The sequence below is a fragment of the Nestor notabilis genome, unplaced genomic scaffold, assembly GCF_000696875.1.
Source record: "Nestor notabilis isolate BGI_N333 unplaced genomic scaffold, ASM69687v1 scaffold6090, whole genome shotgun sequence".
NCBI lineage: Eukaryota > Metazoa > Chordata > Aves > Psittaciformes > Psittacidae > Nestor > Nestor notabilis.
This window is the reverse complement of record NW_009912340.1, coordinates 1,663-28,498: the sequence shown is the minus strand read 5'-3', so window position 1 is coordinate 28,498 and position 26,836 is coordinate 1,663. Positions and strand designations below refer to the sequence as shown.

At 36.9% G+C, this 26,836-nt stretch overlaps 1 protein-coding gene across 1 annotated transcript; it reads left to right on the top strand.

Moving 5' to 3' along the window:
* Positions 1-7,200: 7,200 nt before the first annotated feature.
* Positions 7,201-26,239, top strand: LOC104409205 (E3 ubiquitin-protein ligase UHRF2-like; the record flags this gene model as incomplete). The annotated part of the gene is made up of 3 exons (XM_010019015.1): positions 7,201-7,443; positions 11,814-12,076; positions 26,021-26,239. Coding segments are annotated over 3 exons (725 nt in total), but the record flags the coding sequence as incomplete, so codon positions are not given.
* Positions 26,240-26,836: the final 597 nt, after the last annotated feature.

The following is a 26,836-nucleotide window of genomic DNA, read 5'->3' as shown; positions in this document are numbered from 1 at the left end:
GTGGAGCAGGAGCTCACTAACCATTTCTTCCTGAATTGCGGGGACTTAGTCAGCTCCCCGTCTGCCATCCAACTTGGGGAACTGAGTACCCTGAGGATGGCTGTCATGAATATTAAAGACTGAGGCAAAGGCAGCATTAAGTACCTCAGCCTTTTCCTCATTCTCTGTCACTAGGTTTCCCCTAGTATCCAGTAGAGGATGGAGGTTCTCCTTGGCCCTCCTTTTACTGCTAATATATTTGTAGAAGTACTTTTTATTATCTTTTGTGTCAGTGGCCAGATTTAGTTACATCTGTGCCTTTGTCTTTCTATCTTTCTCTCTACATAACCTAACAACATCTCTGTACTTTCCATGGGGTGATGGTCCCTTCTTCCACAGATGATAAATTCTCTCTTTTCTCCCGAGTTCCAGCAGTATCTCCCTATTCAGCCAGGCTGGTTTCTTCCCCGTTGGTTTGATTGTCAGCACAGGGGGACCGCCTGCTCCTGCGCCTTAAGGATTTCATTCTTGGAGAGTGTCTGGCCTTCCCGGACCCTTTGTCCTTCCGTAATGTTTCCCAAGGAAAAACAGGCCAAAGTCAGCCCTCTGGAAGTCTAAGGTGGAGGTTTTGCTGACCTTCTTCCTGACTTCTCCAAGGATTGAAAATTTAATGCTTTCCTGATCACTTTGCCCAGGATGTCCTCCAACCATCACATCACCCACCAGTCCTCTGTTTGAGAACAGCAGATCTAGCCAGACATCTCCTCTAGCTGGCTCACCAACCAGCTGGGTCAGGAAGTTATCCTCCACACCTCCAAGAACCTCCTGGATTGTTTCCTCTCTGCTGTGTTGTATTTCCAGCAGACATCTGGTAGGTTGATGTCCCCCACATGAACAAGGGCAAGTGATCTTGAAACTTGTCCCAGTTGTTTGAAGAACACTTCATCTGTAGCTTCATCCTGGCTGTGAGGTCTGTAACAGACTCTCCTACTAGGATATCAGCTTGGTTGGCCTCCCCCCTGATCTTTATCCACAAACATTCAGACTTCTCGCTTACAACATTGAGTTCAAGGCAGTCGGTGCACTCCCTGACATGTAACACAACCCCACCACCTCTTTTTCCTTGCCTATCCCTCCTGAAGAGCCTGTTGCCATCCATTCCAGCACACCAGTCGTGTGAATCGTTCCACTATGTTTCTGTGATGGCGATTATGTCATGATTTCCCAGCTGCCCTATGGCTTCCACTCCTGTTTGCTGCCCATGCTGTGGGCATTGGCATAGATGCATTTAAGCTGACCTGTGAATCTGGACTCCAAAAGCGGTACGGTACCGTGTGGCTCATATCTAGTGAACCTGGTGTTATCCCCTTCAAACCTAGTATAAAGCACTCTGTGAGCCCTGCTAGCTCCTAGGCTAGAATCCTTTTCCCCCATTGGGACAGGCGTACCCCATTTGCTGCCAGCAGGAGCAGTGCTGTATGGACTGACCCATGATCAAAACCCCAAGATTTTGATGCTGACATCAGTCATGGAGCCAGAGATTAATTAGATTTTTCTGGTAACAGCCATTGTCATTGACTGCAACTGTCAGGAGATAAGAGGAAACTATTTGGGCTCCTGAACCCTGCACCAGTCACCCAAATGCCCTGAAGTCCTTCTTGAGTTCCCTCAGGCTTCTTGAAGAGATTTCCTTGTTGCCCACCTGGAAGACTAATAAAGGATAGTAGTTGCCAGGCTGTATCAGATGAGTGAGTTTTCTGGTCAAGTCCCTTACCCTGGCCCCAGGGAGGCAGCAGACTTCCCTGTGAAAGATTGATGTCATTTAATTGTTCATCATACTACATTAATTAAAGAGCTCTTCTGCATTATTATAGTTTCTTTCATCTTTATTGCTATATGTGGGCACTGCTTTGGTTCTTGGAAAAGAAAACCTCAGAAGATGCTCAAAGGCGCGCTTTTGTAAGCGATTAAAGATCTTGATTGTCAAGCAGAAAGGCTGGATTAAGGTGATCCAGGAACTTATCCTCTGAGATCACACTTTCAGATAAAAACAGTAGGTAATGTGTTCTTACAAGAACAATTATGTGCTTTTTTTCTGTGAGGTCTTTGCACATGCTGTATAACCCATAATGAGCTGTACTTCTGCTGAGACTTGTAGACAGGTTAATGTGATAGTAATTGGTGAATTACTTGTTAGGCATATTTTTTTTCCGAAGTAATGTAGTATCATACTGCACTCTGCGTGATCATTCATGCTCATGTAAGTGCAGTTACTGCATGCTTTTAAAGTCATTTGTAGCTTGATGTAATGAGATAGGTCTTCTAACCAGTAATAGTAGGTAATTATAAATTCCAGTATTGCATTGCTACAGCTACTGTCATATAGTAGTGTAAGCATTGTGTTGTCTTAACCTTTAAGTATTTAAACAGCCTTCTTTAGAAGTATTATGAAATTGATGGTGTCTATATCATGTGATCTGTAAAAGTACAGTTGAAGGATGTAGTCTGTTTCTCTACTTTTGGATATTAGCATAGTGCAAGAGTGCTAGATACAGTAAATCTAGCTGCTCTTCAGTGTCACTTCATTCAGAATATGTTAATGAAGTCTTTTGAAGCATGCCAGTCATTAAGAGGAAGAAAAAACTGAAAGTGAAATCGACTGCCAAGGAAACAAATACTTTCTTCTTTTTTCTTTTTTTCTTTTTTCTTTTTTTTTTTTTTTTTTTTTTTTTTGGTGACAGTAGGATGAGAAGGCTGGCAAAATTTCACAAATGAAATTGCCTATTCAGTTATTTTTGCTTTAGTACATGTTCTAATCACCCATTAAGAAATCATAACTGACTTGAATGAGATACAGCTTGATTATCTGGTACTTGCATGATTATTTTGTTTCTGGTTTGCATGTATAAACTTGTAAATGAGAAGTGTCCTTAAATGCTTAGTGAATAATTAAGCATACATGCAGTGTTTCATTCTTCCCTTTAAATACACTGTCCAGGCAAGTGTATTCTCAGGGAGTCTTATTACTATCTTTATGTAACAGAATGGGATGGAATTGTTTACATACTTATATTAGTAACTACTGTTAGGAGCAAGCATACCATAAAGCTGTCTGGGGGTTTGGTCAGAACATATTCTTATGGGTTGCCAGACTCTTCTTGATGAAATGTTTTACTTCTCTGGGTTGAATATATAGCTTCTCCTTGGTGTTTGGATTTTTTTTTTTTTGGTGTGGTTCTTTTGGGTAAGAAATGACTGTATTCCAGAATGGATTTAAAATACTAGTTGTCTGTAGAAAGGAGGATATTAAACTTTTTATCCTACTGCTCCTTAATATCCAGACATAGTGCTAGGTCCTGAGTTTCCCGCATGTGATGTGGCTTTAATAATATAATTTCAGAAATCATGTTCCAGTCCCTGGCCAACTTGGAACTGATTAGGAGATATTACTGTGTCTGGAGGGACAGGTACACTGTATAGTGTTGCAGTGCATTACTGTTTTGTTACTCTAGTATGTGAGTTTATAGAGTCAGTGGCAAAGATCCCGTTGTTGCATTAACATCAGAATAGTGTCAGTAATGTAAGAAACAACATCCTACAGTTCTCTCCTTCTCTTGTGGAGCTGAGTTCTTTAAGCACTGATTGCTTTACGACTTTGTTATTCCAAGAGTTTCACTTGTCGATGTGGTGATGCTGGGCCCAGGTATGCTTGTAGATACATGCATTACTTCTTGTAAGTCAAACAGCGTATGAAGTTGATTTTACTAGTAGAGTTTTTGTGTTTCTCTGCTTTGTTTCCAGAATCAGGCAATGTTATAGAATCATTGACTTGGTCTACATTGATATGGTTGCTAATATTCTGGGAATGTATTTTTTGCTCATGCTGTAAGCAGGTGTTCTTTCCTATCATACTGCCAAACACTACATCCTGCCTCATTTGAAGTGTGCTTAAGATTATTATCTTTCCTCTGTAACTTTGCTTTCAGACTTAAGCGTGACATCACTAATTACAGAATAGTCTGTAGTCATAAAATATTTCTGTAAAGAATTCTGATTACTAAAACTAAGGAAAAAACTCTACGACCACTTGCATAGAAAAGAATGCTAATTCTTTATAAACTAATACTGTAAAATAGACAACTTTGTGGTCACCAGTTTATTCTGCTGACCATTTAGTTCATTTTCATCAAAGCTGACTTTTGATTCCTGTGAAGGAGTAGGTAGTCTGTGCATAGTGGTGGATCTATGCATAGTATGTGCCTCATTAGAAAAGGTCTCTTCTAACTGAAGGCTTAGCCTAGGTATTTCTTGCTTTCTGAATGTGTTAAATGTAACTATTTGTGGATGATTACTTTTAAGTGTGGGTTTTTTTTTTTTTAATTTTTAATTGCCTCTTCATGTGAATAGGATTCAGTGTGGATAAAATACATAACTTATGCTGTAGTCATAACTGACATAGATCGCAAGAACTAGACAGGACTTTTTCTAGTTGTTAACACTGGTTTCTTGTGGTGGTAGATCATTCAGGCTGTTCAGATTTAGATTGTCACTGAATTGGCATTTAACTTTAAGCTGCAGCACCTCAAAGTATTTTTCTATCAGCCTGCATGTAGCATGTCCTGAGAGAAGGGGAACAGTGACAGGATTTCTTTGCTCTTACGTGTCTGTTGCTTGCACATCTTCAGTCTACCAGAAGAGCTATTCTCTCTCTCCACTGCATTATCTTGCAGAAGATTTCCTTATACCATACGATTCTAGAAACTGTGCACTGGAACCTCTGCTACAACTGTCCAGTCCAACTGGAACGTAAAAAATGGAGAAGTTACGTTGTCTCCAATTTATTCAGTATTTCAGAAGTGATGTGTTCTGCAAATGTAATGCTGGGGGTTTTTTTTAACTTATTTTTTTAAACCAATGTTTTGTAGGAGAGAAATCACTTGGTGGGGAATTGAATCCTCAAAGTGGGTCTGGAGTAGTGCTCAGAAGCAGTAGCAGCTTCAGAAACTGTTCTCCCTTCCCTGCATGTATTATTGTAAAGTTTTTGGGGTTTATTTGTACTTTGAGGTTTATTTGTACTTTGAATTTAAGAATAGCTGTTTATAAAGTTCTTTAATAATCTTAACACCAAAACTATGAGGAGCTTGTGGTGTGAAAAGCCCCCAAATCTGGATTGTCACAGGGCTGCAAAAACACTTCTGTCCCCTTTGTTAAAGAGTTGTCAAAAGCATAAGAATGTACCATACAGTGGGATGGGAAAGGTAACTTAAACTTCCTTAAGTAGCTTGAGCCTCAGTATGAAGCCCTAGCCTAAATCTGTATGAGGCAGTGTTGGTAATCACCTGTAAAGTAACAGTTGATGGAGACTTCCGTTGTAAGATTTGTGTTCATTTGATTGTTAATAGCATCAAAATCCTCAGTATGGTTTTATCTGCTGTATGTTGAACTGGTTTGAAAACAGCTGAACAAAGGTCATTCCTGTAGCTGTAGACCAGACAGCTGGGTCAGCTTCAACTGTACTGAAACAAACTATGTGTATTCCTGCTTTATACATCCCTGCTGTGGGTATGGTTGTTACCAACAGCATGGAGAGTAATTAATATTTTTTTTTTTTTTCATTGAAGAGAAACTGATTCATTTCTTGACTTGTCAGTTTATGTCCTTAACCATCCTCTGCTCTTTAGAATTGTTTTGAATAAGCAGAGGGGATGAGGAAGAAATGTGCATTCTACTTCTGTCTATCTCGAGGACATTTGTATGTTACACAGAAGTGTATTAGTGGGAAGGTGGAGAATGCCAATTTTATTTCTTCTGTTCCTCCCTGCTCCCTGCTTTTTCTTGTTGTATTGATACTGCCCATAAGCCTATGAAAACATCTGTCTGAAAAAAGTTCCTGGAACAATGATGTTGAAAACAGCACCTATTCTGGAAAAAGGTTAGGTAATTTTTTGATGCTAAAGTAGTTCGGAAATGGGTGGGAGTTTTTTAGTCATGCATGTTTTTCTCCTACTGCAACATGAAGTAAAATGTAACCAATCAAATTCTAGTTTTGATATCCCCAAGCAATGCTTTACACTTTGAAGTAAATGAAATCTCTGCTTCAGTGGTGCTATATGAGTAAAGCAGCAGTGGTCATTACTCCCTGTGTTTTTTCTCTCCTAGCAATGCAACATGTTGTTAGACTTGGTGTGGTTTCTCTGCCTAATTGTAGGCAAGTGAGATCATTAAGTAAAATAAAGATAGTAACAGGTATCTTAAAGCTGTGCAGACTGGGGCCCAAAATAATGTTTAGGAGCTGTGTGCTCTATATGATTAAAACGTCTGCTTCTATTCATATTCTTGTGTTCTGCAGGATCTGATTGCATTTGGAATATAGTGGGACCTGATGTATGAAGTTTTTTGAGAGAGTGCTCTGCAGTGCATGTTGCCTCAGTTTTATAATAGCTTTTAGACTGACTAGCTAAAAGATTTACTTTCAGAGAATAATTTTGCTTTAATCTTCAGGTAAGGGGCTGAGGAATGGGGAATCTGGCTAAATCTGGGGTAAAAATGTTGAGTGCTCTCAATTTACATTGCCTTTCATATACTTGAAGGCCCAGTACATATTTTTGATATTGCTGCTTCTAGTACTTTGCACAGTACTTTCAGATCTTACAGTTTTTAAAGTAAATGGAATTCTAATGTATGATGTTTGGGTTTTTTAATTTGTATATAGATGTTTTATTTAATAAGCAGTTTGCAAAAATTAAGGAAGTGTGAGGCCTTCATAGGAAGAAAAAAAGCTTTGCTTTCTAGAAAAGAGTGAGAGCAAATTGTGAAATTATGTAACTGAAATGTGCACAACATAGTGATTGTTAATTCAAAAATTCTCTTATCTGTTTTTAGTTACTGAGTATGTCATGTAAGTGGCAATGTAAATCCTACCTGTTCATTAGCAAAACATTGCATTAACTTGGATGTTGATGTATAATTTAAAGGTCCAAAGTCTATAAAGATGTCTGCTTCAAATATTAAGCCATAAAGTGATTTTTTCAGTGGATGAAATCATGGCAGCAGGTAGACTGATGAGAGTTTGGTTTTGCATATACTCAAGACATAAGTTTTCATTTGCCTGAAATAGATGGCTTGCCTCTTCTCATCTGTACAATTAATGTTTGTAAAAGGAAGATTTGGAAACTTTATCACTCAAGGTAGAATTTTACAAGTATTCCTTTCTTTTGGCAGCTAGAAGATGGACACACTTTGTTTGACTACAATGTTGGACTAAATGACATAGTTCAGCTTTTGATACGTTCTGAATCTGAAGCTCCTACCGCGGCTTCTGTGCCAGATCAGGATGGAGACGTAAATCCCCGTGCTGTTTCCAACTGCAAGAATAAAGTCAAAAAAACAACCAGTGGATCACCCAGTCAGCCATCTACATCATCTCGCTCATTTCTCATTGATCCTGGCATTGGATTATACAAGGTATGTACAGAGTTTAAGATTGAGAAAGTGGCCTCACACTTGCGGGTTTAGTTTTATTTTTAAAAATGTGTATTATTTTATTGTCTAGAAGTATGCGTTCTTGTTGCTTGCTTTCATGATTTGACATAGTTCCCAATTTAACATAAGTCAGATTGATTTAATTTAAGCTAACTCTTGCAGTATCATGAAAATGTGTCTCTGCCAGGCTCATTGGTGTTGGAGGTTTGAAGAGCATTCATAAACTCTGATACACATTGAGTTCTCCAAAACATGTTCTCCCACATGTTTGAGTTGCCTGTGTAACAGAAATACTGTTTGTGAACAGAAGCAGCTACTAATAAAGTCTGGAAAAGTATAGCTTTTCCCCTACTCTCTTTTTTTCAAGCTTGCTTCAATATTTCAGACAAATAATTGTTCGGATACTGAGGTTTCAGTGCTGGATTAGAACTAGATAAACTGGAAATTCACGATTTCTTTAAATTGTATGTGATGTAATGATTGCTGTTTCTTGTAGTTTTTAGGAATCATGTATGTAATTCATTCTTAGGTTTGTAATTCATTGAAGTTCTTGATAGCCATAGAATGGTTTGGGTTGGAAGGGACCTTAAAGATGACTTAATTCCAACCCACTTGCCCTGGGCATTGATATTGTCATGCAGGATTGCATCAGAGTATCAGGAATTTAATATAAACAGAAAGCGAGCACTTTCCATATTGCTAGCTCATTAGATATTTAGTAGGATGTATATATATATAAAGAGAGAGAGATAATAGTAACATTTTACCTCGTGTTTGGGTGCTTCTCTTAGTTAAGAAATATCCATAACAATAATTCTTTTGCTGGAAAATGTCCAAAATTGCAGAGAGGGAGAAGGAGGTTGAGGCTAAAGTACATAAACGAGTTAATTTCACTTAGAGTGATGCTGTTGTTCAGACATGTCATCGCGATAGGAAGCTGTCTTGGTTTCATGGAGACTGTTACTGTTTCAGGTATTAAGGGCAAGTGACAAGTTACTTTAAATTCGTGTAGCATTCTGTGCAGTGAGTTTTACTCATTTTCTGAGGAATGGGGAAGTCAGAATATCAGTATCTTGAATACGTAGATACAGTCTTGTGTGTTTTCTTTTTCTGCATCTTAATTTATTAGTGGGGAAAAATTCCCCAGGTTTTAATTTCTGATGCTTTACAATTAGTGAGTGTTAAAGATAATACAAGAAGGATGGGGGCATACTGGGGAGATAGGAGGCAGCAAAACATCAGTTGAAGAATGCTAAAAATTACATCAGGTAGTTTCTTAGCTGTTTTGTTCAGGATTAAAACACAGAAAATAAGGCAGGGAATGGTGATACGGTAAACATACTCAAGGAAGCATACTCTATTGAGTCAGCTGGAATTTTTGAGATCTTTAATACTAGGGACCTGAGACTTTCTCTTTCGTTATCTGTGAATCATTTACTTTTTCAGCCAGCCATGTGTTTTTAATACATAGAGAGAGAGAGAATGAGAGAGAGAGGAAAATAAGTGTGCAGTCATTGCATTTTCTGCTACTTGTAGATGACAGTAGGAATGTGTAGAGAATGTCTACTTACAGAATTGGGAAGCTTTTAAGAATATATTTGTAGCCAATAATGTAATTGAAAAGTAGTAAATTTGTTAATTAAGTCAGTTAAAAAGGCCATAAACTAAGCTATGTTATATGGCTAAATAGATGGATGTATTTAATTATTTTGCATTTGCTTGTTCGTCAAACAATAGGGAATTGTGTAGTTATAGGAAGGTATAGTTTGTTACAATTTTTTTCTGTCTGGTAAAGTGTTGTGCCTTAGTGGATCTACATCCAGAGCTAGACTCTGCAAGGTATCTGCTACTCCACATTATGAGTAGTGTAGGCCCATGTGCCTCCCTTTCTGTTTCTGATTTCAACTACTTAAGGAAAGGTAGTCAGCATTGTAATTAAACTTGTAATTAAAAAACAAAATAAAAGATGGTAGAGTTGAAATAATAATAAATAATTTTTTATTTATTATTATAAATAATAATTTATTGTTAGATGGTTAAAATAGTGATTTAAACAGTTCCTTTGTGTAGTCATTTTATATTATGTAAATCGGAATGCTATAGTTTGCTTTATATTCCATTTGTTTGCTTTATATTCCATTTATATTCCATTCCAGACACCTGATACTTACATGGGCTCTGAAGGACTGGTAGTGGGTGGAATTATGTTCAACTCCTGTTCCTTGTTAGTGGTGTCTGGTTTAAGAACTTCAGGTCCATCCCAAGATGGACTCAGCATGTGTGAAGAGCACTGCCTTGGTTAAGCAGGGTACCCATGGTGGATTGCCAGTGCTAAAAGGAGGAATAAAAAACAGGTTGCAAGAGAGGAGTTACAGTAACAGTGGTTGGGTGTGCAGTGATGATGTTAGAAAAACCAAAGCGCATCCAGAAGCATGTGCATGTTTCCCGTTGTGATGCTCACACTACTAATAATGTAGTCTTTATAAGTTTGCATCCAAAAATCTCTGGATGTAGTAAAGACACTTTAGCTGAGAACTCTTAACTAGCTTGGAATAAAAAACACACAAACTGAATCTGGAATTAAAGTCAGTATTTGTTCAATATTGTTCACATAGAGCTACTAATAACCCAGCTCTTAAACCAGATACCACTAACACGAAATAGGTGTATGATGTTCCCAGGTGGTCTGTGATAATAATTATTTGCCGTTACTCTTTGCAGGGGTGGGTTTTGTTTAAGTATGCACATCAAATTATGGAAGGATACATTGGAGATCAGTGATTAAGGGAGTTTGTGCTGATGTTATTTTAATTTTTTTTGGCTTCTGAATCTGATGATGATTTTTGACTTGGCTAGTGCTGCTTCTCTGGCACTTTCATAACTGGTATCAGGAAGTAGCAGCAGATGAGAGAATCCTTACTAGTGTGTGTCTTGCTCAACTCTTTTGATAAGATGAAGTAAAGAAGAACTTTGAGCTGCAAGTAATTCAAACGCATATGGTTGTGAAGGGATGCCTTCATGAGAGTTCCTTCTGGAAGTGCCAGAATCCACTGTCTATGTTTGAAACAGATTGATAGAATTAAAATGAGGCTCCTTCTCAGATTTATTATCTGGCTGTAATTTTCATCCTGGTAAAAAGCTGTACTTCAAGCACTGCAGGTTTGTAAGAATAAAAATAAAAATAAAAAATACATATGTTGGTATTTTACATGGGAGGAAAAATCAATGATTCCATTTTGGAGGTCACTTTAAGAAGGTGAAGAATAAAATAGTGCTTGTTGGGATAAACTTGTTAGCTCAAACTTCCATCAGTTGCACTTTCAGATACCTAAGGACTTCTCACTCTAATACTAAAAGTTCTTGAGCATGCTTTTTTGGCTTTCTCCTGTGAAAATACAATAAGATTATTCCTTTACAGAAACTAGCCTTTGGGGTTAGTAAGACTAAATATTTGCCACTATGCTGATACTTGACAAAGGCTGTAGCTTAAACCACATGTATAGATAAATATATGTATTTTTTACTGTTTATTATAGATGTTTTCTATGGTATGGCTGCGGAGTAGTTCTGTTGTAACAATATTTTTATACTTGGTGTACTGTTGATGAAGTATTCTTTAAAACTTACTTTTTTTTCTCTATTATTACAGGAACATCTGCTTAATTAGCTGAAGACTTGAGAAAAGGAAACATGATTTAGAATAGTAAAGTGGTTGGTTGCTTAATACCATTATCGTTAGTACAGAAGGAAGAAATTCTGGGAGGTAGTTCCAGTTCTTAAGATTTTTTAAATCTTAAGATTCTTGGCTAGTTGTGATGGCAACCCTGTTAGAATTGTTTCCTCGCCTTCTCTCCTCAAGTCTTGAATGGTTAAAATCTTGCAGGCCAGAAAGATAGAAAGCTAAATAGTAATTCCAGGTTGGAGGTTCAGGAAAGTCTTTAAACTCCTTGACTGTGAGCTAGTGTTTTAATGCTGTGTATGCTTATTTTGGCCATAAATAATAATTGGTGAATCAAAAGGAAAGGATAATGAGAGAGATGAGGCAAACTTTAAGGTTTGGAGGAAAAGGAAAAAAAAAACATAAGGAAAAAAAAGAGGAGAAATCTAGACTTGCTTTTTAAAATTGCATACAGGTTATATCCATAGTAGATTTTAATAAGGGAAGAAATAATAAAATAGTGAAAGTGCAGCATATTCGTGACTGCATGTTACTTGAACTTGATCAAGCTCAGCTAGTTACTAGAGTTTTACTGATAACAAAGTTAAGCAGTAGCGTAATAAGTTATATTATGTAATCCTGATTAAGAAAAAATACAATAAGCATATATTCATTATTGAATTTTCCTTCTTAGATAAACGAATTGGTGGATGCCCGTGATGTCAGCATTGGAGCCTGGTTTGAAGCTCATATAGAAAACGTTACTAGAGCAACAAAGGGACATAAGAATGGTAAAGCTCAAGGAAAGAGAGGTAACACTTACAAAAGGACTAATGGAAACTTAAGTCAAGATCATTCTAGAGAAAATGCAAATAATTTGGACAGTACGCCATCCACATCTTATTCAGACTGTATGGACGCTGGTGAAGAAGCTATTTATCATATCAAGTATGACGAGTAAGTGCTCCTGATGCTATTTTGAGGACAGCACATATTATTTGGTTTGTATAAACCAAAAATCTCTTGAAGAAGCTTGGAATCAAAGAAAGCAAGTTCAGTTTTGCAACCGAGAAAAAAAAAATTTAAAAAAATCTGTAACACTTTTCAGTTGGATATAGTTGAATTCATTGGGAGTGATGGTATTTTTCATGCCAAGTTTTAATTTCTTTGCCTTCGTGAAACTTACAATCCATCCCTCTTACGTAAGAAAAAGAAACTATAGAACTGAATTTTTACTGTGGGTTTTTCCAAGTAAAGTGTTGTTTTACTATTATTTTTTTTAACCATTCCCTGTGTAAATTCAGTTTCTTTTATTGGAGCTGAAGGAGGACTCTCAGGAGAGCAAATTTTGTTAATGTATTTGGATCAATTTTGTTCGAAGTAGAACAGTTGTGCATGAAATTGCAGGTTTGCATGTATAGTATAGGTTCGTTACAGGTAACTTTGTGACTGAGGGCATGAAATTACTTCTAGAGAGAGAGCATTGAGGGTGGGCTGTGGGTTTTTTGTTTGTTTGTTTTTGTAGTAAAACAAATTCCAGGGCTTGCAATATGTGGGTGGGTTTGTTTTTTTTTTTTTTAAATAACATCTGTTCAAGCATTAACTTAAGTTTCTAAATGAATAGAACTTTTAAGTTGAGGATTCTTAATTTTGGTACTGAGATGAGTAAAAATACTGTAGTTTGTGCAGTGTAAGATTAAGATAGAAGGATGCAAACTATATTCAGTATTAACTAAATTAAGATTTCAAAATTACATTTTTAGAGCACCTATTTCAACTTCAGTTATTTTAATATGTAACTGTGAATCTGACTTGTATAGAGCACTTTTTCTGTTGCTCTCACTAACAGCAGATACAACTTTGTGCACTCGTGAGTTCCACTTCTGTATCTGCAAATGTAAGTTTTGATCAATTGAATATTGCAGGAAATGGCTGAAAATGACTTGGACAGCAGTATAGTCTAATGAAAATATCGTGTAATTACATGTCTGTTGTGGTGTGATTTCAAAGTGCTGGCTTTAGAATCACTTAATTTTACATAGTGCAGATATATGTAACTTTTTTTGGTGGATATTGTTGGTTTTGATAAGTTAAAAGTACAGAAGTAGAGTTTCACAACAGGTCAGTTTTCTTTGTGATATTCATGCTGAAGAAAAAAAGATTGACCTCTTTTTATGTATTTCAGGACCTAGTGGTTCCCCTGCAGCAGGTGGAGATAGTCTTTTTACTGTAAGACAATATAAGATACAGCAGCTCTATATTCTGTAACAAACAAAATTAGGTACAGAAATGCAATGATGCAAGGTAGTCATTGAAGTCACACTTATTTACCTGATCAGTTTAAGGTATTGGAAGTTGGAACTTTTGGAAAGAAAAACTATTGGAAGGCTTTCTGGAAAGTGAGATTTATACATTTACCAGTGATTGGATTTTTGATGAATGTTATCAATCTTCAAAGGTCTCACTTTTTTCTTTTAGTGTTACCTGACATGCATGGTCATATGCTAGGTATGTGTGCATATACCCATAGTGGCTGGAACCAGTAATGCTAATAGCAATGTTTATGTAGGAGATACCGGAACTTTGTGCAACTCCATCTCAGGACTAGGTCTTCTATCATCGTAGGCTTGGTTCTTGCACCAGAGTCCTCTTGGGCAGGCCTGTCTCACCCTTCTGTCTCCAAAACATAGCAGATCCACATCATCTGCTGTGACTCAGATGAAGACCTGAAACTGTTGTTTTCTTAGCTTCCATGGGTATTGACACTGTATTCATAGATCCAGGACTGAGTTATGACTTGTTTTAACACCATCCATTTTGGAACTGTGCAGCTGGGAATTTTATCTGAAAGTGAAGCTTCACCTCAGTAGTTTTCTCTTAGACTGCGATTGTCAGAAAGTTTACCTTCAGCCTTAGTTGCCTTACTAATTTATACTGGAGCACAGTTCTCTCTACTTTGAAGTATTTTGGGGGTGGTAAAATTCTGTCTAAGCACAAAGAACTAATTAAGAGTTTCCATCAAAAATGTGTCCAGAAGTTGTGTGTTTATCCTCTGTGCATCAGTTTCAGTAAAGGATAATACTGCCCTAGCCAGTGGTTCTGTAGTCCAGTGGCTGTGCTTTGAGGAGTCTGGCTCTGTACTGGCTTGCTTGTATGTTCTACATCTGATTCTTTGGAGGTATTTAGAACAGTATCAATAGATCTGATGCTCATCTGGCTTTAGTTTTCTAGCTGGAAACATTTGACAGTCCCATCAAGTGAAGAACCCCATCAGTCATGAATTCTTTCTCAACAAGGTCACTGTGTTCTTCTAAGAACAGCTGTTCTTAAAGGTTGAAGCAGGTCTTGTCCTTCCATTAAGCGAGAAAGCTGGTTTTAGCAGTAGAGCTGCTAGATTTTACATATCACAAGTCCTGTGCATAACTTAAACACATTGTTTTGCAGTTTTGGGTTTGGTAAAACCTGCTTTTCACTAATCTTGTGAGTTCTGATTCTGTATCTGCAACTGCAAGTTTTCTACTTAAAATGTTAGAGAATTACAAAGGTGGACACAGAAATGTAAATGTTAAATATTGCAGGAAATAGACGAAAATAACTTGTACCCTAGTTTGGGGCAGGTGTCCTGTCTCTACTCCCTCCTGGCTTCTTGTGCCCCTCTTCACTGACAGAGCAAAAGTCCTTGGTAAGGGCTGCTTAGCCTTGGTCCAGTGCTATTTAGCAACAACTAAAACCATCAGTGTGTTATCAGCATTGTTCTCAGGCTAAAGCCAAAACACAGCACTGCACCAGCTACTAGGAAGAAAATTAACTCTGTCCCGGCTGAAACCAGGAGACTGGGTAAGAACTTAGTTACAGTAATTTCAAAGGGATAACTACCTTGTGGCTAAACAGAACTCTCCTATCAGCTGTGACTATTACAAATGAAAGGTACTGCATATCCCTCCTTGACTTTATAGAAAACTGGGTATCTGACTTGTTCCTGTTGTGATTTCCCTCTCCCTCCTCACCCCCTGAGGCTGTGTGCCTAGCAGTTAACTAAATTGGGGACTGTAGCAATAGGACAAGGGGTAATGGGCTTAAACTTAAAACAGGGGAGGTTCAGGTTTTATGTAAGAAAGAAGTTCTTTACAGTGAGGGTGCTGAGACACTGGAACAGATTGGCCAAGGAAGCTGTGAATGCTCCATCTCTGGCAGTGTTCAAGGCTGGGTTGAATGGAGTCTTGGGCAACATGGTCTAGTGTGAGGTGTCCCTGCCCATGGCAGGGGGTTTGGAACTAGATAATCTTAAGGTCCTTTCCAGTCCAAACCATTCTGTGATTGCAGCAATAGTTTTGAGACACACGTATTTCTGCAGAGATGGATCTGCAGAAAACCTGGTGCCATTCACAGGAACAGAACTGGTCAGTTCAAGATTCAACTGGAGTAATCCAGTTCTAGATCTTTAAACAAAAATCTAAAAACCTTGTGGTGCTTGTTTAAGAGCTCTATCTTCATGGGAGAGAAAGAGACAATGTATCAGTTTTATCAGTGATGACCTTCAGTCACTACCAACTCTTGGCATCCAGTCACAGCTATATAGCTTTTGCCTGATAGTCCATCCTGTGCATTCAGAAACTGAATGGAGGCTTATCCCTGGAGGCAGCATAGCTTACAGGTGTGTTCCTATTTCTACCACTGTCATCTTCCCCTCTTCCCGTCACTTTATTCACTGTAGTTCCATTTCACTTTTGCATTTGTTGGTATCACAAATGGCCATTGAAGACAAGGGTGCGCTATAAACTTCATACACTGCTATCATACATTTATTTCTTATGCTTTGAGCAACTGTCTTTTAGTACTAGAAGAAGATATGATCCTATCTTTAACAGAAGAAATCTGAGTCCTTATTTGAAAGAACTCATGAGGAATCCAACACATGCTTAGATCCTGAAGTTAATGGAGATAGCTGTATGTAGAGTCTCTACCGCAGCATGCTTTCTAACTTCTAAATCAGGAGCAGGACACTTCAGTAGCTTAATTGGCACCATAAGGACATGTCTTGCGGTGCTGTGTTATATGAAAGCTTGCTCTTTCCCTTTGACTTACTGTATTTCATATTTGTTTCTTGTACAGCACTGGATACAGGCCAGTGATTTTCAGGGAGACAGTGAGAGTTCTCTCACTCTGTCTCAATGGTTAGCTCTTTCCTGAAGTAGTGGAAAGACACAGACTTACAAACAAATGCTGTCTTTTTCTTCCTCTTCCTGTTTAAGTCATTTGTAATGATGGCCTTCTACTTAAGAAGGCTCTCAGTTGTAGTCATGGGTTGGCTGGATGCTTCTGCAGCCTGAGAAGTGTCAGTATGCCTGCCTATATGCAAGTATAGATTTAGTATACTCAAGTAAGGGTAACATTTTTTTCAGGGCCATTTTGTTTGGCTGATGATACCCCTTTCAGGTTTTAAATCAGTCAACAGAAAAGTTCAAATTAAACCTTGAGATAGTATCTATATGATGGGTCACAAAGTACACTCTCTGTGGTTACTTATTCTAGGGAACCAGATGCTTTAGCAAGAGGGGTCATCAGGAGCATCATTTAACTATTAGATAAGTTAAATAAGATTTCATAAGATTTCTTTTAAGAACTATTTTATGTTTTGACTTTATATTCAACCTACTTCTGATTTTGGTTGTAATCTTAGTTTTCCTAACTTTTCGTAAGTTGAATAGAATAGGCATCATTCAGCTTGCTTCAGGTGGCCCTTACATTTCTTCGTGCTACTAGATGGAAGATGAAAGGATATAGTAATCTTGGAGATGGTCTTGGTGGATGCTGGTAACTTGAAGATCTTTTGCAAGACTGCTAAGACGGAGACTAAATTGCAATATGCTTTTGACTATGACGTTATTAAAGAATGCCACTGTTCTGGGTATCTATAGAATATTATTACTGCCTATTACTTTTGTTTAGAAACTATGCTGTGCTTGGATGCAGTTCTATAAAAATTACTGTGTAATGAACAAATTGCAAAGCCAGTCTATCTAAACTGTGGGTGTGGGAAGCTACTGACTGTGCCTGTAAAATGATGTGTAGGTAGTTTGGAGGGGTACTTAAGAGCAACTAGTTTCTCTGAGTTACTGTTTCCATGTGCGTATTCATCATTCATCTATCCTAAAGTCTGTATGATGAGGTTTTGAAGTTGAGTAGAATCAAACTGTTTTGTGCAGGCAAAACATTTGGCTTTGAATGGGTGAACTTGATTGCATATATCCTGGCAGGACAGGTGTGATCCCAAATACAGCATTCGCACTTGTGAGTGTGCTGGCCCTTGTTTCTTGTAGAGAGCTGTATTATGTAGTTTGTCCTAGTGATGCATTCGTGTGCACTCCCTGTGCCAAAAATACAGGGTGGGAGGAATGGGATGAAGAGAATGTTTACAGATCTGTGCCTGTTACAGAGGCAGTGTTGTTTACAGAATAAACCTGAGTAACGCATTTCTAAGAAATAAAATTTCTGATCGTTAGTCCATTTCATTCTTCATCATGAAGAATTAAGAAAAGCATTAGTTTTCCTCAGTATCTACTGAGATGTCCATTCTTACTGGTTCTTCCTTAAGTTGCTGATGCTGTGTTGATGTACTGTATATACTTTTATCAAATATTACCATAGTCCTCACTTACTGTTGTGCTAATCTTTGTAGAACCATTTAAGAAAAAGACATTCCTTACCCCAACCTGCTTTGAAGGTAAAGGCATGTAAGAATATGCCATTACCATAACTGTAAGCCTCAGTCAGTATGCATCTCATTAACCAGTTAGTCTTCCATAAGCTGTGTATAATGCTGTAAAAATAAAAATTACTGTGGAAAACACCACTTTACTTTTAGACCCTCGCATTGTAAGTGGAGTCCAGAAAAAGATGGGTACATGTGGTAGCTTGCCTTAATAGGGGACTGATCTCAGTTATCTGGGGCACCTGTTGACTCTCGTGTTTTTGAGTGTAATTTGAACTAATTCAGTTGTACCATTCTGTTAGTGGCAGCTTTCATTTTGAGATGGAAGGCAGGCTGTTGAACACTGTTAAAATGCATTGGCCCATCAACTCGGTACTCCTGCATTTTCATTTTAGTTTCTGCTTCTGCCTGAGAAGCATTTGTAAGATTGGCTGTCTTTTTTACCATTTTAAGCTTACTTGCTTCCGCATCTGAAGTGTTTTAAGTCACATAAAGGACATAGGTGGCTCCTGCTAGCTGAAAGAGGCACAAAAGTAGAAACTTGGGCAGCTTTGTTTGGGCAGATGGGGAACAATGCAAGATTTAAAAAAACAGTTTAGGAGGAAAAAAGTTGGGAGGGGTAGTACCTGGAAAACTCTTTGTTCATTCGTCAGATCTCATCCTGCTTAAATGGAAAATATTTGTTCCTGTCTTATTTCGCATTGTAGTAACTTTGGGAAGTCTTTCAGGGCAGGAGGAGAAGTACCTTTAAGTACAAGGCCAGTTCTTATTGTCAAGAAGATTACTTTTTTTTTATTTAAATGTTTCTCTTACACATCTGTTGTTTATTTGGGACTAATCAGGGTTACAGACAGTAAGAGAAGTTCACCTTGAAAGTGTTGTGGGAAGAAAGAGTTCCTAGTGAAGGCTAAAGATCCCCCCTTTAATAAAGGGAGGAGACAAAAAATTAAACTGTAAGGCATTTTGTTGGACAGAGCCTAGCACTCTGCAGTGCTCTGTCCTGCTGTAGCCATTATCCTTACCAAGAGTCTTGCCTATTTCAGATGTTTTGTATGTCATGAAATGACAGATATCCACTGTCATTAAACTTTGAAAAATAATGTATTTATGCACAATTCTGTATTTTCATTAAGAATATGTGTGTGGGCATATATGTGCGTATGTACTAAGAAAGTAGGATTTCACTGTATTGTCATATGGGTAAAAAAAGTCATCCTGTGTGCTGTGTAAGTAACATAGGTAAGACACAGGCTGATAGTCTGAGAGTACAGAATGTTTTGAGGACGTGGGAAGAGCTACCCTAATGCGAATACTACCTGCTTAAGAAAAAGTATCAGTTTCTCTTTGCTTTGCTAAGAGATGGTTGAGAGATTGATAGTCTTTAACTCAGTATTCCTTTCTCAAGAAATGGTTTGAATATTAGACTTGCTTAACAAGTATGTTTTTCAGAATATGTGAAATGTTCAAATAAAGGAAGTAGGCTGGGATTTAATAGAATGTAGCTGAGAGTTGTGGCAAACACTGATAAATCTATTTTGGAGACCAAAAGACATAACTGGCCATTTTCAGGTGAGGTGGCCACTGCTTCTTCCTCTTTCCTTACTTCCCAACTGTGTACATCTGATAGTGAAGTTGCACTGAATTCAGTGGATGTATGGCTGTATAGTGAAGTGTTCTTGGTTTCTCATATGTTTAGTAACTAATGTTCACTCAGTGAATATTACAGGGGTTTATGTCACTGATCAAATCAAATAATTTGGCCAGTGGCTGCATAGTGAGGGCAGAATAAGGGAAAAAAATCACTGCTTCCTTGAGAGGTAGCTGCTTTGAGCAGTACTGGTGAAAGCGTGTGATGCAAACAGTTCTGTCTCTGTGAAGAAATAGAGGTACAGTCCCTTGCACGCAATGTATTTCTCAAATACTGCTTGCAAACATGTTTAACTGAAATATTTTACTTTTTTCTTTATATATATGAGAAAAAAGGGCACATAAAATTGTGCATATGGGGAAGGTGTATGCTGTCAAATTCCTGGCAGTAGTCTCAGCAGATGAAGTGAGGAGACTGGGGAGTGATTTGTTTTCAAAACAAAATAAAGGATGCTAAGTTAGTGGCTAGAAACATGAATAAATGTCATAAGCTACGGACCATAGCTTCATTATGGCACCTGTTATCTGTTCATGTTGACCACATGAGGAGAGGAATAAGAGCTGTATTGTCTGCCCAGTATAATCTTATCCTAAGACAGTCTTTACTTAAGGGAAGCAGATGGGTTTTTTTACTTTCTGTCAATAACATACCTTTTTATAAATAGTATGAATGACTACTTGGAGCACCTCTCCTAGCTACAAAATGTTGTTTTCTAATTTCTATTATCAGTGATGAGTTAGTTCACTCATTCAAAACTTTCTCTCCCAGGGATTAATAGACAATGCTAAAACAATAGCAGATCTGCTAGACCAAGTATGCTGCTTCATTCTTTATGTCTCCATTAGACAGAGTGCCACTATGATGTGGCTATCCAGGTGTAGTAATTCAAGCTTGAAAGTATTTTGGGGTAGTAGGCTGCACACTACTGCTCTTCATTTCAAGATGTTGATTGTTTGTCCCATTTGCAGTGGATTTTCTAACTGTGTTTTATAATCTCAAAGTGTTTCATAGAATCTTAGAATAGTTAGGGTTGGAAAGGAAATAGGATTGGAAATTTTGCATGTATTAGTCTTCAGGGTTTTGACAGCTGGCACTAACTGTATGGCTTTGATTTCTAAAGATGGTAGGCACTTTCTGCAAACTGTAAAGGGGAAACAGTTTGATGAAAAAATCCAGATGTTTCTTGTATGTCTTTGGAAAGCATATGAAATGAAGAGAGGGAAGCACTGCTGTTCTAGTAGTTGTTTTAAAGAACAACTGAAATATCAACTTGTTTTTCCTTTTAAACTGATACCTGGCTGAAAAAATGGAGTGGTTGCTGAGAATATGATTGAACACTCTCTACATCTTACTTATTTGTCTTGAAGTAGCTGTAAAGTGTTCTCCTTGCAGTAACAGGATTGAATACCTGAGGATAGGTTCTTAACAAACCAAGTCATTCAGTAATTGCAATGACACTTGTCATCCTGTGTGCTGCTAGCTAGTGAAGTAAACCTGGTTTTATTACATTCACAGTATTTAGACTAATTATACAACAGTTTTGTATTAAAAATTCAAACTTAAATGTATTTCTTAGAGCTTCTGAACTTCTGTTTTGATACTGTTTCTAGTTTGTTTTCTTGCAGAGTATCCATGTTGTCCACATAGTGCAATGCTGTAAGTCTAGAATTTAATTTTTCTTAATCCTTAGAACTAAAATACTTAGGGAAGATTTTCTAACAGGCTGTTAATGCTGTTTCTCAGTGCTTAAGCTGCTTAATTCTGTAAGTATTAGTTGTTAGTTAAGGTTTTCAAGATCTTGTTTATATTTCATGTAACTGATTTTTATCTTTATAGATATTCTTTGTTCCTTCCAGTTGGTCCTTTAAAATATAGTACTTTCTTTCTTGTAATAACAAATAAACAGACCTCCTTGTCTTTGGAAAGTGAACACACAGCTTTATTGTCCCAGTGACTTTGTTTTTCTCATTCATAATTGTGGCTTAAATGTTCTTCAAGTGTAATTTTTTGCTTTCTCAAAGTACTAGAGCAAAACTATTATTTACTCAGGTAGCAAATTGTGCGGGTGGTGAAGTAGTTTTTATTCAGGTTTACTTTCTTAATTAGATTTGCCTCCTTTTTGAGTTCATCCCTTACTGTTTCTGCTTTCAGTTTTGCCCTTCTGTTCCTTCAGTTCTGGGTGTATATTGTATGACTCTTTCCAAGTTTGTTAATTGGTAAAATAAATTATCCTGTCATTTTATTTATACTGGAAAAACAACAGTTTGAAAAATCGCACATCTGCACTCACATTCCTTACCATAGTTTTATGGAGAGGGGGTGGGGAACTCGACTTTTGCTTCGAGTCTTTCTAGTTCCAGTTGTTCTGGTAACAGCTGGGAAAAGTGTTAAAGGGTATGTTGCAAGTTCCCAGTAAATTGTTGCAAGTTCTTAGTAAATTGACCAGACTTGTGCATATTCTGACATAGAGCTAATATGTTTTTTATTATTTGAGCATTTTAGGAATGAGCAGATACTGACCACAGCCAAGAAACACTGGAGTTTTTACTTCATGGCTAATTCTTTGCTATGGAAACTGTCTACACAGATAGGAAATCTTAAGAAACCTTTGCTATGCTAGTGTTAGTATTTACAGTTTGAAATACTACAGGGAAAAATTAAATTACTGGAAAATACAGCTTAACAATGAACATGAGACTTCTTATGGGTAGTGTTCATTAAACTTTTATGATTAGGTTTACAGTTATGGTGTCTGCTTTTTTTAGTACTAAGTGCCATTTGTCATGAGAAACATGGAAAACCAAGAAAATGTGTACAGTTGTTTTAAGTTTAAAGGTTGCATTGCATCCTATTATCTTCATTTCAACTGTACCAAACTTATGCTAAGTCTAATAGACCACTGCTGTGAAAATGTTTCTGTTTTCTCTCGTGGATCAACTTAGGATTTTAAAAGCAACTTAAAAAACTAAGAGAATACTTCCAGTAAACATTCATGTCTAACAGTAGTCCTTTCTTATAGCTTGCTAGAATGGGTTTTTAATTTCATTCTTGAGGCTTGTTAAAAGATTGTACTTGTTCTCTTTGTTTTGGTTTATCTACCTGAGTCCATGTATTCCTATTTTGTAATACTGTATTTACTCTTGCATATTTAAGAAACAAGGTTTTAAGTTAATGTGGAATTTTTACAAATAGCATGTTAAGCTTTGGGAAACAAACTTGGAGGTAGTAGTAGTGTTTTGTCATGTAAGTGTGTTTTTTCCATACTTACGTAAATTGTGGCGTTACATACGTTTGAGGGCACAAGTGGACATACTGTTTGTTTATTACTTAAGGAATAGTGGTACTGTACTTGTATAGTGTGGTACTGCAATTTTGAGCCGAACTCAAAAGTTTGTGACAAATGCTGTTTCTGCTGTTCTGACTGGGGTGTCAGTTATGAACAGATGTGAATGGTTGAATATCTGCTGGCATTCACCAGAGTCCATAAAAGAATACTTTGGTGTGTGTAGGCACAGCAGCAAAACATTCAGTGTCTGGAACCTAATGCAAAAGGAAGTTGAATTCAGATATGGAAAGTCTTACCTGTGTGTAAGCTGTCTTTTTTTCTTCCAAAGCTTCCTAGCTAAAGTTTCTCACCAGCCAATAGGAGGAAAAACTCAGTGAAGAATCTGCCTTCCTTTTCTTTCTTTGGAAAGCAGTTAGTTTCTGTCTGTTTGTAAATGTGGATTTTGTGTGTGCCTTTCTGTAACTGATCTTGTTCTTGTTCTAGTCATGCTGATAAACAGTTGTCTTTGTTTGGGTTCTTTCAACAGATACTTCCAAGTACAGAGGTGGGGTCATTGCTGACAATGACAATCCTTGAAGTTCCTAATCAGTACAGTAGGAAAGATTCTGTTCTAAGTGGTATATGGGTGGGAAAGAGGACAGAAGTCTGAATTTGAGGAAAAAACAGTATTTTTTTATTCAGTAAGTAAAAAATATATTTGTCCAAAGTTCTCCCAGGAGAAAAAGAACCTGAAGGCATTTTATTCATAGAAGAGAATAGATTTTTCAGGTCAAAGTGAAGTTTCTGTGAATGTGAACTGCTGTAAGTCACACATATTAAATATTTTTATTTTTTTTTTTTTCTAAGTAGTGACACTGGAGCTTCCTAAATGTGTATTGGTTATTTTTAAAATCCCACTGATCCCATATGTACTTCTCACTTGATTGTGTCACTGCATACATAAATTTTGTCTTTTTTATCTATACTTTCCTGATGTTTAAGCCCTGTTTTTGTTTCAGAGTTCAAGTAAACAGTTTTCATTTACTGAGTGCTACTTGCTGTCTTCTCCAAACTTTAGTAAGGGTATATTGTGAGATGATTGGAACTGAGTGACTAGTAGCTCAAACATAGCTGCCAGAAGATTTCAGTAGCATGTTGTGCTATAACACAGTGTCATTATTCAGGTACTCAATAAAATAGTATCTCTGTTGCTTTTTGCTTTGTCTTACTACCTGTAGATATATCTGTCATATGAGTTTTGTGGATTTTACAGTTACAAATGTTCATAATTATTATAGCAGAATTATATAATAGTCGTTTAAAGGGAAAGCTACATGACATAAAGGTAAAAACATGAATGTTAGCTTTGCAGCACACGAAGTGGAAACAAAACCAAGTAAAGTTTAGGAACTGTAGAGAGTTATGTCATATGAGACTGTCTTTTGGATAGTGGCTCAATCCCAAACACCTGTCTTTGATAGAATTCCTGTTATGCAGATATTTATAACTATGATCTGAAAATCATAAAACATTCTCCGGATAAAACTTTTGTAAGTAGTTAAGGATATGGGTTTTTTGCTTGGCCATTGGTTTATGTAAAGGTGCAGCCACTTATGATTTGTTGTCATTCATGTTTCTTTAAACAAACAAACAAAAATCTTGGTAAAAAATTAAGGCATACTCTAGATATCTGCATGACAGAATAATGACAATGAAATGCCTGGAGATAGAATTCCAGGTGTAGCCCCAACCTGCCTTATTTATAATAGCAAACTGGTATGTTAGATTTAATAGAAGGCATAAACCAAAGCAAAATTAACTTGTTTAAAATGTCTGCAGTTGCATTGGTGGGCTTTCAGTCAACTGTTCAGGAGCAGACTTGATGATTTCAGGCTACAGACTCAGAGCCTCATGCTGTTAATAGCAGTGGGTTTAGTATTTGAGTAAACCGCATATTGTAACTTACTACCTAAGACCTCAGAATGATCTCCTTGACTGCAGGGAGGCATACTGGAAAGTGACAGAGCCATACTTGTACTAGTAAAAGTACAATTTTGCCATTACAGTTGAACAGTGCTGTTTGGTACAGTTATACTAAATATAAAACACAAGTGCTCTAGCTAAAGTACCAGTAATTACATGATGGAAAAGTAATTTAAGATGTATAACGCTCAGCAATGTTTCAGAAGGAAGAATTAATACTTTTAATAGCACTTGGTTTTAGGCAGTAGACTTACTTGAATTTTCTCTTTCCTGTTCTTACTGTGATGTCATCTAGTACTAGCTGAAAGATTCTTTATTTGCTTATACACAGTATCAGAAAGGAACTTCACTGTTTTACGCTAGCATCTTTTTACTTTTTGCAGCAGGACATCTCCCCCCGCCCCGTGTGTACTGTTTTTGTCATGTCCATATCATTCTTTTTCTCCAGCACATGCAAACTATACAGGCTCTGCTATCACTGAAGAATTACCTTATACAGAGGATTTAAGAAGGCAGTGGTGTTAAACTGAAAAGTTAATATTTCAAATCTTAAAAGCTTTCTTTCTTATACCGGGATTTTAGTTGTGCTGTCAAATATCTTTGTCTTAATTCTGCTAAATGAGTTTCAACTTGGAAAGGAATTGGAGCTTTTTAGAAATTAATCATTACTCTTTCTGATTTTTGTATATTTTGTGATAGTATACACTAACAGTGGAAGAAGAAAGCGATCTCTCATAAACCCTCACAATTTGCAGGTGGTATTATGTAAAATACTGTGTAAAAAGTCAGAAAGTTTCAGTGACAAGTTGGTGTCTGAAATATGTTGCTGTTTAACTTAGTGGAAATAGAGCAAATGCATGAAATAATTTTAACATTTAAAATGTGCCTAGTTGAAAAGCCTAGTTTTAATCTTTGTTACTCTGTCATTTTACTTGTAATACTGACTTACATGGAGCAAGCCGGGGTTGTGTGTGTGTCAAAACCTTGAGCTGTATTACATTCTAATAAAAAAGTAATCCAGTGCTTGTAAATTTACAAATTTACTTAATTTTTTTTTTTTTTTTTGAGAGGGAGAAAACTCATGGAGGCTTTTTTTCCAGATTAGTCAAATTCTTGGTCTGTTTAGATGGTAATTACAATTTCAAACGGATACTAGGTCAGATGTTTATACCATGTTTCTTACATGCCCAAAGCACATTAAAAAATTCATACTTTTAAAAAATGTTAACTGTGAATTGCTTCTTACTGTTAGAGGAGTCCTAATCATTACTGTCGTTGGTTTTACTTTTCAAGGTACCCAGAGAATGGCATAGTAGAAATGGACACCAGTAATCTTCGACCCCGAGCAAGAACCATTCTGAAGTGGAGTGAACTGAAAGTGGGTGATGTGGTGATGGTTAACTACAATGTTGAGACTCCAGAAGAAAGAGGATTTTGGTTTGATGCAGAAATTACCTCTTTGAGAGAAATCTCAAGGACTAACAAAGAGGTTCATGCTAAAATTCTGCTGGGGTAAGATTTGTTTGACCAACTCATAAAATCTCTACGTATCATATAAAGTATGTTTGTTATTGGTTTTTGTCTACTAGTCACTAGATTAAAATTAATGTAATTGATTTCACAGCTTTTTGAGTTACAGAATTACAGTGCATGTGTTTTTACGGTGTGCAGACTTAGCTGTGAGTCAGAGTTTTTACATTTTGTGAGACTGCCAGAGGCAATGGTAAGGTTTCATGTATTATCTGTGATTAAAATTGATCAGAATATGTTTTTATTTATATTCCTTTATATGCTATATATTAACACATTTATGTTTATAAATCTATGTTCAGTTCTGTTGGAAGCTGAAAAATCTGGTTTTAGTAATTCTTGAGATAATTTGGAACCCTTAGGTCTCACTGAGTATTAGTCATTTCTGACAACTTGGGTCAGTCTCTGAACTGGCTAATTGAATTTTTAAAGAATAAAATATTTCTGTGGGTATTACGGTTTCTGATAAGTAAAATGTGGAACTGTGCGATGTGGAAATTGGGAGTTTTCATGTGGCTGAACTGACTTGAGTATCTTTGCTTTGTCTTCCTATTTTATTTTAAAAATTCTGTACAGTTC